Source organism: Gallus gallus, chromosome Z, assembly GCF_016699485.2.
Source record: "Gallus gallus isolate bGalGal1 chromosome Z, bGalGal1.mat.broiler.GRCg7b, whole genome shotgun sequence".
Classification (NCBI taxonomy): Eukaryota; Metazoa; Chordata; class Aves; order Galliformes; family Phasianidae; genus Gallus; species Gallus gallus.
The window spans coordinates 66,727,862-66,742,197 of record NC_052572.1 but is presented as its reverse complement, the minus strand read 5'-3'; the positions used below and the strand labels follow the sequence as shown (position 1 = coordinate 66,742,197).

General features: G+C 44.4%; 1 protein-coding gene across 1 annotated transcript; it reads right to left on the bottom strand.

Moving 5' to 3' along the window:
* Positions 1–379: 379 nt before the first annotated feature.
* HSDL2 (hydroxysteroid dehydrogenase like 2) lies at positions 380–12,958 on the bottom strand. Its single transcript, XM_003643092.6, has 11 exons — positions 12,859–12,958; positions 8,982–9,145; positions 8,471–8,569; positions 8,228–8,342; positions 7,144–7,247; positions 6,125–6,223; positions 3,819–4,013; positions 3,277–3,336; positions 1,817–1,963; positions 1,121–1,249; positions 380–696 (listed from the first exon to the last, which is right to left on the bottom strand). Exons 1-11 carry the CDS (start codon positions 12,873–12,875, stop codon positions 584–586), a joined length of 1,242 nt encoding a protein of 413 aa, XP_003643140.1. The 5' UTR covers positions 12,876–12,958; the 3' UTR covers positions 380–583.
* Positions 12,959–14,336: the final 1,378 nt, after the last annotated feature.

The following is a 14,336-nucleotide window of genomic DNA, read 5'->3' as shown; positions in this document are numbered from 1 at the left end:
TTAAACCTTCTGGTGCTACATGCAGGTGCGCTGGGAGGGATTACCTTGTTTGTGGCAGTCTGGGGTGGGTTGTGTTTGTGTGCACGTGTTTGTAGTCTAAGTCCGTGAAACAGAGAGGTACAAGAGCTAAAAAAAGAAAAAAGAAAAAAAGAAAAAGAAAAGGCTACCCTGCTAAACTGTCCATAGTGTTCTACATAAGCACAGGAATCTCTGCAGGGCATATGTATCTCAGAAACAGATCTGCAAGGTGATACTTGCTCCTCCCAGACTTCTTATGGGACATGCATGCAAGCAAACATGTAGGAGAAAACCCACTTCATATGTGTTGCGTTGCTCCAAAGGAGTGTAAGAAAAGAAAACACCAGTAACATAATACAAGTATTCTCAAGAAGGAATTGTTTAATCACAAACACCTTCCAGTCTTAATCATACTAAATTAGTTCTTCTCTAACAAACTAATATTTTATCCATGGTTATTATATTTCACAAAAAAGAAAAAAAGAAAAAAGTAGATGATCATTTTAAAATGTAGCATTGCTATCATAAAAGAAAGGCTGGATGTTCTTCTGGTACAGCTTTCCCCTCACAGTTTAGCGTTAAACTGTGTCAGCATCTTCTCTAGCTTTACTGCTAGTGCCATGTTACCTTTAATCCTTAATTTTCCTGACATGAAGGCCATGGTTGGCTTTAGTTTACCTAAAAAAAGAAACAGAATCATCAGGAAAAGGAAAGGAACTGGAGAAAAAAAAACATTGATATCATATAGTAGTATCTAGTAGTTACTTTGCTACCACGTTCTACTGTAAAAGCAGCAAACACTTAGGAAAAATAATTAGAGATGTGCAGAAAAGAAGTTCAACAGATTGACTGGATGCTTTCTGAAGCTACGCTCTGAAAATTTCAATAGCCACTGAACAAAGCAGTAGACATTTTTATTATAAAATCACAGACTCGCAGAGTGACTTATGTTGGAAGGGAACTTAAAGGCCATCCACTTCCAACCACAGCTCATCCAATTCCAAGACCACAAAGAGAGATGAGCCTGTTTGCTCATCCATCAGCAGGATGTTTCCTGCCACCAGTAGCTGCCTCTGTTCTGCCGAACGCAACTGTTACTCACCAGTGAACATCTTCACAAAGTCGCCGCTCGACATGCTCATCACAACGTCAGCTGCTGCAGGAGGCTTCCCAAACCCGGCGCTCCCGCTGCTGGTTTTCAGATCAAGGTACCAAGTGCCTCCTTCATCACCTGAGCAGAACAGGGAGAACCTGTTGCAGCGCCACAAGGACTGATGAGCCCTGCCCTTTGCTATCCCCGCCTGCTTTCCTCTCCCATCTTTGTGCTAGACACGCTGGAGGTGCTGTGCCAGAAGCTGCCACTTGCCCCATCCTCTCTGTGCAGACAAGGTCAGCCCCAGCAGATGCCCCACAGTGCCACGTGTCAGGGGACAAGCCCAAGGCAGCGGCTGCTGGGAGAGCTAGAGGCAGCAGGGGCTTGGAACAGAACTGCCATGCTGACCCTATGCAGCATGGCCAGCAGTGTGACACAGCAGAAACGTAACACCAGGAAAACACACCACAGCCCCCAAAAGAGCAGCACGTGCTGCTGATGCAGAAAGTATCTCCCTATGACAAGTGCAGCAGGGTAAATCCCACATGTGCTGAGGTTGGCCCTGAAAAGCAGCATCTTATAGAGTATACCCAGAGACGTCCTGTTACTAGATCAGTTCTAAAAGATGAGTATTTACATATGAAAACCAGACTGCCTCTTGCTAGAAAAGTGAGCATTTGAGGATTTTACAAGCGATGGTCTTACCTGACAGTTCAAACTGAAAGACGCCCTGGGTGGATTTCACCATTTCTTTATTGAGTTCTCCCTGGATAAGTCTGAATGTTTCTGCAACAGGCCCAGCTGGAGCAGATTCTTTATTAGCCTTGGCTCCATCTGATGCCTGTGAAGCACCTACAAGAAACAGATGATTTTTCTCTGTAAAACGCTGAAACACTGTTGTTTTAACATACAAAGAACATTCTGAAAACCATAAATGCAGTATTGCTGACCACTGGCAATTTTCTAAGATTTGAACTTCTTAGTTCTCAGGGAAACAATGAAGATTTTGTTATTTTAGTATTAATAATAATAAAGGAAGTTTTCAATAACTGGGAATTGGAACTGGTATACAGCACTGAAGAATTCTGTAATTTGTTTCACTTCTTGTCATTTCAAAACATTAAAAATGAAACCACAGCAAAAGTTTAATTCTGACTACTCACAGTTTATTCATAATTTACTCAACAGACTCCTGACAGCATAAACAAAACAAAAATCTATCAGTGCCTTTAATAACATATCTTTCATTTTAAAATGCTTCTATCTCATGTATCTTTCTGAGAATATACATATTTTCAGCAATTCTTCTGCAAAAGCTTCTGAGCTGTAAATCAATTCACCACTTTAATCAGCAACTTTCTACACTGCAGTGAGTGTGCTCATTTAACATTAAGAAAGAGCATTTGCAATTTACAAGGCACATAAAGCTTAGCAAGCCCTAAAAGTCTTCTAGAATGTCAGTTAGGTGTCTTATGTATCAGGAAATAATTAAGACTGTTCTGTGAATTGCTACTAAATAACCTGTATTGGAGGTCCAGGCAGTCACCAGCATCAGTTCCTGACAGAAAAGCCCACCAGCACACTCACGAACAGTATTTTCAAGGGAAATGGACTATTCAAACTTAGCCTCTTTCTTCCCTTTCCTATATTTGTTTTGGCACTTCTATAAAACCCATTCAGTGTTCTTATTTGCCCTCCAACTAGACGCACTGCTATTCTGAAAAAGTGAAAGTGATGCTTGTATAAAAAAGCAACTTCTCCATTTCATCTTGTAGACGTTCACGTCAGGTATGACTGTGAGAACTTCATGTAGGAATAGAGGCTCTGTCAAGTTCTAAATGTTGCAAGACAGATGTAACACTCCTGCAAAATATGCTGATCGCTTTTGGTTTTTTTCCAGTAACGTTTAGTTGTAATCTTCATACTACTTAATTCTGGTGGTAAAAAAAAAAAAATGTTCAAAATAAGGCACTGATTATAAACAATGAAAGTTGCAGACACTACAGCCACTTCCACAAATCAAACATCCCAAATTTAAAAAGAGATTTTGCCAAATAGCTTGAATGTAGTCCAGAAATTTGGGAGAAAAGAAAAATAACTTGAAATGGAGGGGGCATTCGTTATCACCACAAATAATCAACTTGTACATGCAGAGCTTGCCCTACCATGGCTTTCTGTCATGTCAGTTTCAGCATCCAAGAAGAAGTCAGGCATCAGGGGGTGACCTAAAGAAGAGTTGAACAATAACAGTTAGCCCAAGTAAAGGTGAACAGCACAAACAGGAATCCATTCTGAAGGAATCAGCACCCCAGTTTACAAGTAAATGAACCACAGGTTGAAAGAAGACAAAGCATGATGTGACACATTTAGGTTCGGGTACATTTAAAATCAGACCTAGAAGCCTCTTACAAATGCAGTGACAAACACTGGAAGATGAAGAAAGCTAGCTCACTATTTGGTAAATAGTAATACATGCACCTATGGTGCAGGTCTATTTTCTTTTTGTTAATGGACTTATTTATTTTTTTTTACGGACACTGATGATTAGAGACTCAGTGGACTATTATGTGCTTTCCCAGAATTCATATTCTCTAACTTGAGGCAAAGCATCTTTTGACTGACTCACTCAAGAGCCCAAAGAAATGTTCACATTCCCCATGCAGCCTTCCTTCCTTCCCAAACTTCTCATTTTAAAGATTTCTTTTACCTGGTGCAATTGCATAGACATCAAAATCCTTAACGCCTTCTTCTCTCAGTAGAACTTCATCAATAATGAAGTTTCCAGTGAAGCTTTTTGGCTTTGTTAAAATGCAATATGCAGCATCTGCAATGATGTCAGTTTTTCTGCACTGCTTCTCTATTCCGGATCCTCCCAGCATATCCATAGCAGCTGTATGTATGGCTGGAAAATTTGGAGGACAGGAAAATACAGATCTAACACCAATAACATGAAATTCTCAACTCTTCAGCAAGTGCATAAGCTTTATTTTACCCTCACATGAAAGTAAATCATAAGAAGACAGAACTGTGGAATACCATCGACCAGCAAAGAATGCTCAGCCAGCAAACAACTCTCAAAGTGTAAAGATTCCTTTAACTGAAAAGTATTAAAGGAACCAAAAGATGAATAATGGGAAGAACTCCTTATATCATTCATATTATTCGACCCTTCTATCAGTACTTTCCACACAAAGACTTCCTCTGGCGTTATTCAGGACAGGAAAAACTAACAGGACAACTATCTTTCTCAGAACGAACGTGCATCAGTAATTAACGTATCTTCTGCAGCGATTACCATACTGAAAATCTCAATACTTAATTTTAGCCCTGCAATAACCTGTGAGATAACAAAGTGTCTCTGAGTTAAAGATGAGAAGCCCAATAGCACAAACTCAAATAACTTTTTGAAGAGTCCACAGACTGGCCATGTTAGACCCATGATTGAAATCCCTATCTAAGCTGCCTAATTATACATTTCACCTGACTTGAAAAAAAGAACCTGAGGTTGATCAAAGGTATAGTGTACATACAGCTAGATGTTTTTCTCCTTATAAAGTACAGGAAACATATTTGCCTTTATTCAGTCTGCTGAAATGTGATGGCCCAGTAAGATTTCTTTCTTTTTTGTTGTTGTTCTTGTTGTTGTTGTTGTCAAATAACTGTAACAGTTTATTTCTGCCATGTAAGGTGGTGAAGTTTACCAGGTCCTTTCAGCATGAGGATATTCCATCCATATTCTGATGACTGATTAACCTGATCACTTTTCCTGGCCCATACTCCTCTACTTTGCTATTACTGCCAACTATTATTGTTCTAAACGCAGCAAAACTATGGGCAAAGATGGATATGAAAATGTTTTGAACATCTACTGTCCCACAATCTGCAATATCCTTCCACCTATTTCATACAAAGTGCTGCTGGTTTTCCATTAATTCACATAGAGCATCTTCCAGTTCGACCCTGCAATCCCTCTACTACTCATACATAATCTTACATCCTTTTGGCAGGTTACCTCTTTCACTTCCAGATAAATGGAGAGCTCCTAACATCTCACTATCAGCATATTTTCCCGTTTCAAAGAGTTGGATGAACCAATAGAACCACTAGCACAGTGGTAATGTCCAGCATTGAAGCTAATCACGTATTTATGACATTCTTTAAATTAAAAACTTTGCAATTATATGCAATTGAATGATACTATGAAAATCACCTCTCTCTCTAAAGTAGTTAACTTTCTTAGTTTTGGCAGATAAACCCTTCAAAGCAGCATTTTTTCTTTCTAGACTGTTTGCACATTACAAACTTTTATACTTCGGGTCACACAAACAGTTTTTATCAAGGAAACATATACAGATTTTGAGAGCTCACTTAATGCTTCTAATGCTCTCAAGACACCGATCTCTTTGTTCAGCAGCTGACCAAACCTGGAACAGCAGCCCTGATCCTCACTGACCCATGGACAATAAACTGGAGCTAGTATAAGATGGACATACCAAGTTATTTTTCTGCTATACAGCTCTTTAATGTGCTGTGACTTGCAAGAAGTGTTGGATGGTTGTGTGAAAAAGCACTTGCTGGCCCACTGAGCTAAAACTTCAAGGAATGGGATTTTTTAATTGTTTTTTACATCTTCAGAGGTATGTATCTTGTCAGTTTCATCTACTTTCTGGCAACCTATCTAGCTGGGATTCTAAATAGTACTGGACATTTAATACCTATGAATGAAAGTGTGTTAATACTCAGGGATTCTGTGCAAACCAAGGCTTGAGTCATGTTGAAAGCTGCAATGACAAGACAGATGAAAGAGCACAATGCACTCAGGCTGAAGGTAAGTTTGAATGAAAGTGGCAAGGCTATAGTGAGAAGTAGGAAAGAAAGCCAATACCCACACATCTTTGATCACAAAAAAATATGCAGAAGAACTGCTTGGTGTCCTGAATCAGTCCCAGGAGTTATTCAAACCTAAATAAAACCACCTGTATAAGACAAAATACAAAAATTCATAATAATCACCTGTTTTAGGCCATAAAGCATTGACAGCAACTTCTCCTTTAAATTCTTCTGCCATTCCCAAGACACACATGGACATGCCATATTTAGAAATCGTGTAGGCTACAAAAAGTACACAAAAATTCTATATTTATTAAGATACAATCTTAGAGTCTATGCACAGAATTTTACTTTTGAAGGACGTAAGTTATGGAAAATCAACTTTCTGGGGTCAAAGCAGTATCTTCCTAGAGTACAGAAACTCTCCCAACTCCCCCCACCCCCAGCACATAGGAACTGTAGCCTGTCATTTTGTCACTATGAGCAAATGAGCTATGCGTTTTTTGACAAATGGAAACAATGACTGAATCTTAACTGCATGGTGTTTTTCTTGTGTTTTTCTCAGAGACCCTTCACACTAGTATTTCATAGGGGAGGAAAAAAAAAGAGAAAGGCTAAAAAGCACACTGTAAATCCTTTTTGTCTATTTTGAGAAGAGAATCTTGTGTGGAAGGAACATGGACTTGCAAGAGGAGTTAAACCATGTTACAAGTGTTGAAATTTACAAGGTAATCTACAGGTTTAAAATGAGCAACATATATTCTAGCCTAAAGACACAACTGGGGTCTCCTTCACTCCTCGAAGATAATTTCTGTTTAAAAAGTCAGCATTGAGCTTTAGAGCTATCAAATCAAATACAGAAGCAGAGGCATACAGAAATAAGATTTTGCTTTTCTCTCTCTATTGGGAATAGAAAACACTGTGCAGTCTTAAGAAATCCTATGAAAAACTCATAACTCTTACCTGTAGAACCTTCTTGAAAATATAAAGGACATACTAGGGCATGGGATTTGCACTGTGTTTTACCAGAAAACAATTTTTTCCAGGTAAGGTGCAAAACACTCTGAGGAACCATTCCTGTCAGTCTCTAGTGAGTACTAAAAACACAGTATCTGGAATTCTTGGCTGGCAGTCCTGCACATTCCCTTAGTTATTCATACATTTCTCAACACATAGCAACAAAGGCAATGGATGCTACTTACCACAGTGATTTTTGAACCATATGGGTTTCATATTCATAGGCGGGCTGAGGTTCAGGATATGGGGGTTCTTACTCTTCCGTAAGTAGGGAAGGCACGCTTTAGACCTGGGAGAGAGTAATCAGGCAAGACAGTCATCTCTTATTTTACAGAACATTTACCATTACAGCAGAGCAGTAGTTTCACTTTCACGAAGGTCCAATGGTAAGCTGAAACCCTTCCCTTGTAATCAGATATTTAACTGATGAAAAGAACAGAAAAAAAAAATCTGTCCCATCTCACTTATCTGGGGAATAGCATTCATGTCTAATAGCTGGGCTGCATCCTCCAAGCTGTGCAGCAGCACCTAGTAAAGCAGATTTTCCAGATGCTCAGAAGCAATAGTCTCCTTGTAACAAGACGAATTACCAGTGCAGAGTATCATATAGTCCCGTGTTAATTATCTTCTGATCACATGTTTATTTCATTTTTAAAACCACATTTAAGAAATAATACGGTACAGTGAAAAGCTATCATGACTATTCCAAGAAAAACTTGAAACCTACACTCTAGAGACTGAAAGTCATATATTTAATCCAACTTGGAATTTATGTGAATCTGTAAAGCATAACTGCCACTTCTGCAACTGCGGTACACATTTTCATGCGCTCTCCAACAGTGAGTTTTTACCAAGTTTATTAGGGAGAACAGTGCTGCCATGGACTACACTACCTGTCTGCTACTCACGCATTTCGTCTGGATGCATGCATACTGTCAGCCACAGAGAAAACACTCTCAACTGTAAAATCATTAAAGTAAATGCTGTCTTTTAACACCCGCTTAAACATGCTGGGGTTTCAACTCTTTCCAGTGACGGTGTTTGAGACTCACTAACAGATTCCTTACTGCACAGGAATCAAGAAGACTTCAGCAGGTATACTCTGTCAGATGGGAAATCCTCCCTGTCTTCGCCACAGACAAAAAAACCCACACTATATACATATATGTAACTTAGTTATTACTACTTTCTGCACCAATATCTCAGATAAGCTGAGATGGCATTAAACATTTTGTTAAAATGGCTTCGGTTTGCTGTCTCAGCACTTACGTGAGGTAGGTTCCTCGTACGTTGACATCCATCATAAGATTGACCTTCTTGGTTTCTGTTTCCAAAGTGCCAGTCAAAGAGATGGCGCTTGCATTGTTCACCAAAATATCAATCCCTGGTTTTAAAATAAGTCACCTCACATTAGCAGTGAAATAAAAACAACAGGAGTAAAGCAGGTTAGGCTGTTCTTTCCTCTTCTTTGAATAATCTGCTTGGTAGCCTCTCCCCTGCCCCTCAGCATACCTCCAAACGTCTTCACAGCTTTCTCCACGGCGCTAATAATTTGCTCTTCTTGCCTCACATTAACAATGCATGGCAATGCCCTTCCTCCAGCTGCTTCAACTGCGTGATTAAAAAATAACACACTTAGAATTTGTCTCTCAGACTGCACAAACTGCCTACTGAGAATCTCTCATTCAATGAACGCATTAAAAATTACACCTTCAAACCGTGACCCTTTTACATGCTGCATAATGAATAGGGACGCCAGGACAAAATCCTAACACTGAGAACGTGCATAGCTCACCACACATTTTTATTAACATAGCATTTTTACATTTATGTACACGTGTATTAATTACCATCAAACTTTAATATCTAACAGAATTCCTTGTAGGCAGAAGAGGCACTCAGGCTCATCCTTTTGAAGCTGAATGGGAGCTAGCAGAGTCGGAGCAGTTTCCCACTCATACACGAGAATTAAGCGAGGACACTCACAGCCCATAGTCTGAAGCCCACCTTGATTACAACTTACTCTCTTCTGCAGCTGTGTAGATAGTCCCGGGAAGTTTAGGATGGGGTTCTGCTGTCTTGGCGGCGATCACAATGTTTGCACCATCCCTGGCAGCCTTCAGAGCAATGGCTTTGCCAATTCCCCGGCTTGCACCAGTGATGAAGAGCGTGCAGCCTGCTAGTTTCCTGGAGATGAGTGGGAAGTACAGGGAAAACAACAGGGGGAAGAAAGCAAAATCTGGGACTCAGTGACTTCTTGCACTTTTCGGGGACAAAAACAATCACTGCTGTCTTCCCAAGAGTTAACTGCCTTCAACATTTTTACAAAGCAAACAGACCCAAAATACAGAATAAATGGATAAAGCTGCAGCAGAGCCTTTCACCACCACTGACTTACTTCTTAAAAACAACAAAACCAACCGATTCTAATGTTCTGACACTCAGTGCAGCTCTCTGTAATTTACTTCTGTCAGCCCTTTGAACACAGTGGACTGGTGGCTCAACGCGCTATAAAGGCAAAGTCCAGAATCACAATGCCAATGCAGGGTGCCAAAGACAAGAGCCAAAAATCAGATTTTCAAAAATGACCATGAATTCTCTTAAGGCTTTTAAAGTAAATTCAGTTTCCCAGTAACTGCATTTATTCTGATAAATCCCCACAGATCTGTCCAACCAAAGCTTCTGGAGAAACTAACAAGTTCTGGAGCACCAGAAAAACATTTTTCTTACACACAAAACGCCATGGCATTTTTGAAGAGCAAAAAAGTCTACTTGATCCTACAGCATATTTCACATAAAGCCCTATGGACCACGGGCTTTCCAAATGAAGGATCATACGCTTTGGTGCTCTGCATCAGGCACGTGCTGCTTTCTAAAACAGCCTGCAGGATGGCATTTGCTTTCAGAGGGCAAAAAAATGAAACAAGTCAGGAAGGGGCAGGAATATTCCCCTGCACTGGCATTCTATGTCATCAGCAATCCCTGCAGCAGCCAATTAAATATGGAGGTTGGTGGCCCTGCCTGTGGTGGAAGGGGGATGGAGATTCATGATCCTTGAGTCCCTTTCAGCCCGGGCCATTCTGTGATCCCGTGATTCTGTGAATTGAAGCCACTGCCTTCTGCAGAATTGGGTCCTAGAGAGCAGGTGAACCAGCAGGCTGACACAGTTGCATAGCTGACTCATGACTGAGCCCCCATGTACAAAGGTGTCACACAGGGAGTGGAGGCACCGGCGAGATACAAAGAAGGAACTGGGAATATTGCCTGAGCATATCAGCACAGTGTGAGGAAAACCAAAGTTCACCTGCAGCTGAGACTTGCAAAAGAAGTCAATGGCAACTTGTTTATCTGCTGTTATGTGGGTAGGAAGAGGCTGAACAAGAAGGCACTGCTGAGTGGCATGGGTGATTCACTGAGAGCAGATTCTGGTAGTGACTGAGGTGCTTGGTGCCTGGGTCTTCACCAGGTTTCCCTGCTTAGGAACACGGTTCACTAGGACAAGAAAAACTAGCCATCGATGAGAGGTAATCATAGAATTGGGAAGGTTGGAAAAGACCATCTAGTCCAACCATCAACCCATCCCCACCATGCCCACTAAACCTCATCCTTCAGTGCTGCATCTAAACCCTTCCTGAACATCACCAGGGACGGTGACTCCAATGCATCATCACTCTCAAGGAGAAGAAATTTTACCCAATATCAAACCTGAGTTGACCTAGAAGCTTCTTGAGAGGACACAGCCATACATGTCCGTGGATGAGGCTGTAGCAGGTGTGCTCATGCCCTTGCAAAGCCCCTCTCTTCATACCTGACAAGCAATAGGGATCACTGGATTCCACTGCCAACTAGGGGAAAGGGAATGGGTGACACATAGTCAAAGAAGCCAGAAAAAATGCCACACCAATTCACAGATCTGCTAGCTTCTCAGCCTTCTCCAGGTCGGTGTGAAAATCATGGATCAGCTCCTCCCCTGGATATGTACTTATGATGACTGGGAACTGTCAGCATGGGTTTGCCATAGGTAAAATCAGGTCTGGCGCACTTGACTGCCTTCTGTGATAGAATGAAAGAATTTGAGGCCAAAGTGAGAACGGTTGACACCATTTACGTTAGCAAGGCTTTCATTACCATCTCTCAAAATACTTTTCTATCCAAGTAAATACATAATGGTCTGGATGGTTGAACTGCCTGAGGGGTAAAAGAAAGGTTGACCGGACAGGTTCAGAGGGTGGTGGGTGAGAAGCAATACTCTGCCTGGAGACCACTATTAAGCGGGATCTACCCCAGCACTGGTCCTGTTCAACATCTGGATCACAACCTGGAGGAGAAGACAAAGTGTACTGGGGAGGTATGACAAATGGCTGATGTACTTGAGGGCAGGACTGCCATCCAGAGGAGCCTCGACAGGTCAGATGAATGTCAACAGAAGCCTCATGACAGCCAGTAAGGACAGTCATGCAATTTCGAAGATGGAGTCCCTGCAATGATACAGGCTGGGGAAAGAATGGCCAGGGAGCTGCAAAGCTAAAAAGGCACCGGGGGACTTGGCAGAGAGCAAGCTGAGCATAACTCAGCAGTATGCCCACCAGGAAAAGCCAGCAGCATCCCAGGACGCAAGTACCATAACCAACAGATAGGGGGAAAGGATTGTGCCCCTCTAGTCAGCACCTGTAAGACCACACTTACACCTGGTGTTCAAACTGGGGCTTCTCAATATGAGAGGGATGTTGACAAATACGAGTTGAGCAGAGGGAGAGAGAATAGGCCAAGGGCTGGAGCACTTGCCCTGTGAGGACAGGCTTAGGGACTGGGCTAGCTCAGCCTGGAGAATGCACACCTTTGCAGAAACCCAAGGGCAGCGCCTCAGGGGCTCTCTGGAGCTCCCTCAGTCCCGCAGCTGAAGCTCCTCTTGCAGATTCTACCTCCTACAGAAGCTTTAAGTCTCTGAGCATCAGAGACTTAAAAGGGAAAATTCACCTTCATTTCATCCCCTCTGGAAGACTGGGCTGACTCGATACTGTCACACTTTTATCGTGCTGGGGGTTTTTGTTTGCTTGCTTTTTACACCCTCTTGCTTAGTTTTCCTATCACCATTTAATTTGTCCCCTTCAGCGCGGTGTGTGAGCGCCAGCAAAGCCAGATGCATCAGCCTCTTCTCATGTTTATTCAGTGTCACTGAGAGAACTGCACAGAATGTGAAGCATTTTGCTCTCCTACCCGCGCTGAGAGGCTGCAAGGCTTATTTCCTAAGGCACTCAACAGTCTAAGTTGCTACAAAGTTGGTAGGAAGTTGTTTAAAGTTGCCAACATGGTGAGGGCTCCAATGCGGCTGAATTCTGGCAACCAGACGGGATGTCACATTCACCTCTGAGCTCTGCAGTCTCAGGGTTGTTAAAATCCACCTTCAGGCGGGCTCCTTTCTCAGCAGCCCACAGGCTGCATCGTGGACGCTTTTCGCACTTGTACAGAATTTCACGACTACTGCTTACAACACAACAAGGACAACGTATGTCCCCGCTCGTTAGCAGCGCCGGGCATGAGAGAAATGCTGCAAAAGCCACTCAGTTCAGATCCTACAGCACACCCACCGCCACACTTTGCCCTCCGGACGCTCACACAGCTCGGCCCGTGAGCGCACAGCACCGAGCGGGGCTCCCGGCACGGCCCCGCCGCCCGGCCGCTCCGGGGCCACCGTGCCCGGCCGCGGCCTTCGCCCCGCCTCCCCCCGCCCGGAGCGGGCTGCGGAGCACGCGGCTATCCCTCCGCCCGGCCCCGGCAGCGCTCGCCACAGCGCGGCTCTGCTCCAGGGCCCCGAGGCGCGGGAGGCGGTGGATCGGAGCTCGCGGCCCCGCCGAAGGAGCGCAGGAGTGAAGGAAGGAGGAAAGCCGAGGACGCCTTACCCAGTGTTGGGCAGCATGGCGGCACGGCTCAGCACGGCACGGGGTGGCCGCGGACTTCGGGCGGGACGCGCTCCGCCGTCGCACCGCCCTCCGCGCAGCCGCGGCCCGGAGAGCCGGGCGGGGCCAGGGCCCAGCGGGGAGGGCTGAGGGGCGGGCGGGGGCACGGGGCGGCCTGCCGTTGGGGGGGCGTTGTGAGCATATCAGGAGCTGTGTGGGCCTTCGTTCCTCGGAGCTACGTGAGGCGAAATTAATAGAGTGAAGTGCCCACAGCCGTCATGGAGGGCTGATGAAAGTGTCAAGAGCAGAGTGCCTGTGGGGGAATGCACCTCGTTCCAACACCAAACGCAAAAGCTTTCCGCATTTTCAGAGACAAAGTAAAAAATGGCATCTGAGATCTCACCCTTAAGCGATGGAGTGAATGACCAAAAGGACATGGCAACTTATTTATTATCAATAAATCAATAATCAATTTATTATTGAAATATCCTATTTTCACAACTGTCAGCCTATCAACTACCACCTTGGGAGCCCCCATGCGGGTGCTGACATCCCCGCTCTCCAGGGAGCTCCGTGGTCAGCTCCATCACAGCCACAGCTGTGCAGCCAGCAATGCTCCATGCTGCTGTAGCACGCATTGGCTGGGCGTCACTGGGATGGTCATTGTGCATCTATGGTTGGAATGGCAGAAGCACTCCCATCACAAACGCCTGCCATTACAATGTTGCCCCACCAAAACCCCCAGGAGGTTCAGTGGGATTTCGCTTGACGAATGGCACAGCAAACACTGCTTCGTTGCAGAAATGTCTGCAAGGATAAACCCCAGTTTGACTGAGTGAAGACGCTTCAGCCCTGAGAAGGGAGTCGAGGATCAGCTCGTGATGCTGCTCATTCCCGCGTTCATCTTTAGCAATTGGAAATCTTAGTTCCTGTACCTTGATGTCTTTCAGGTGCAAGGTGATACCAATTGACTCTTCTCCTTTGCATTTTGCAGCCGCTCGTCAGCTCCAACCTAGATGTCAGGGGAGAGAGCCCTGGGCTCCTTGAGCAGCACACGCAGAGATCTGCCCAGAGGAGGAGATCCGTGGTCGCCCCCTGCTCCTGTTCCTGCAGGGGCTGCCTGCTGGCAGAAGGTCTGGCAGCCGGCACCCTGACGGTGGCAGCCACGGGGCCCTGGCCGCACAGGCACCGAAGGAGAGCCCACAACCGACGCTGAGCCAGAGCCGCTCACACCCAGCCAATGCGTGCTACAGCAGCGTGGAGCAGAAGGAGCCAGGCTTCACCCTTCATGGGAGATAGCTTGATACTGCAGGACTTTCCCTGGTGCACAAGAGCACAAGAGCAGCGGGCTCCTGGGGCTGCCCTGCCTTTCCGTGCCTCATTCCTCAGGGTGAGCACACAGCAAGAAGTCAGGGTTCATGCCACCAGAGTGGGAGCCCTGGGAAGACCCGCAGCGCCCACCTTGTGCCTGCGGCTCTGGC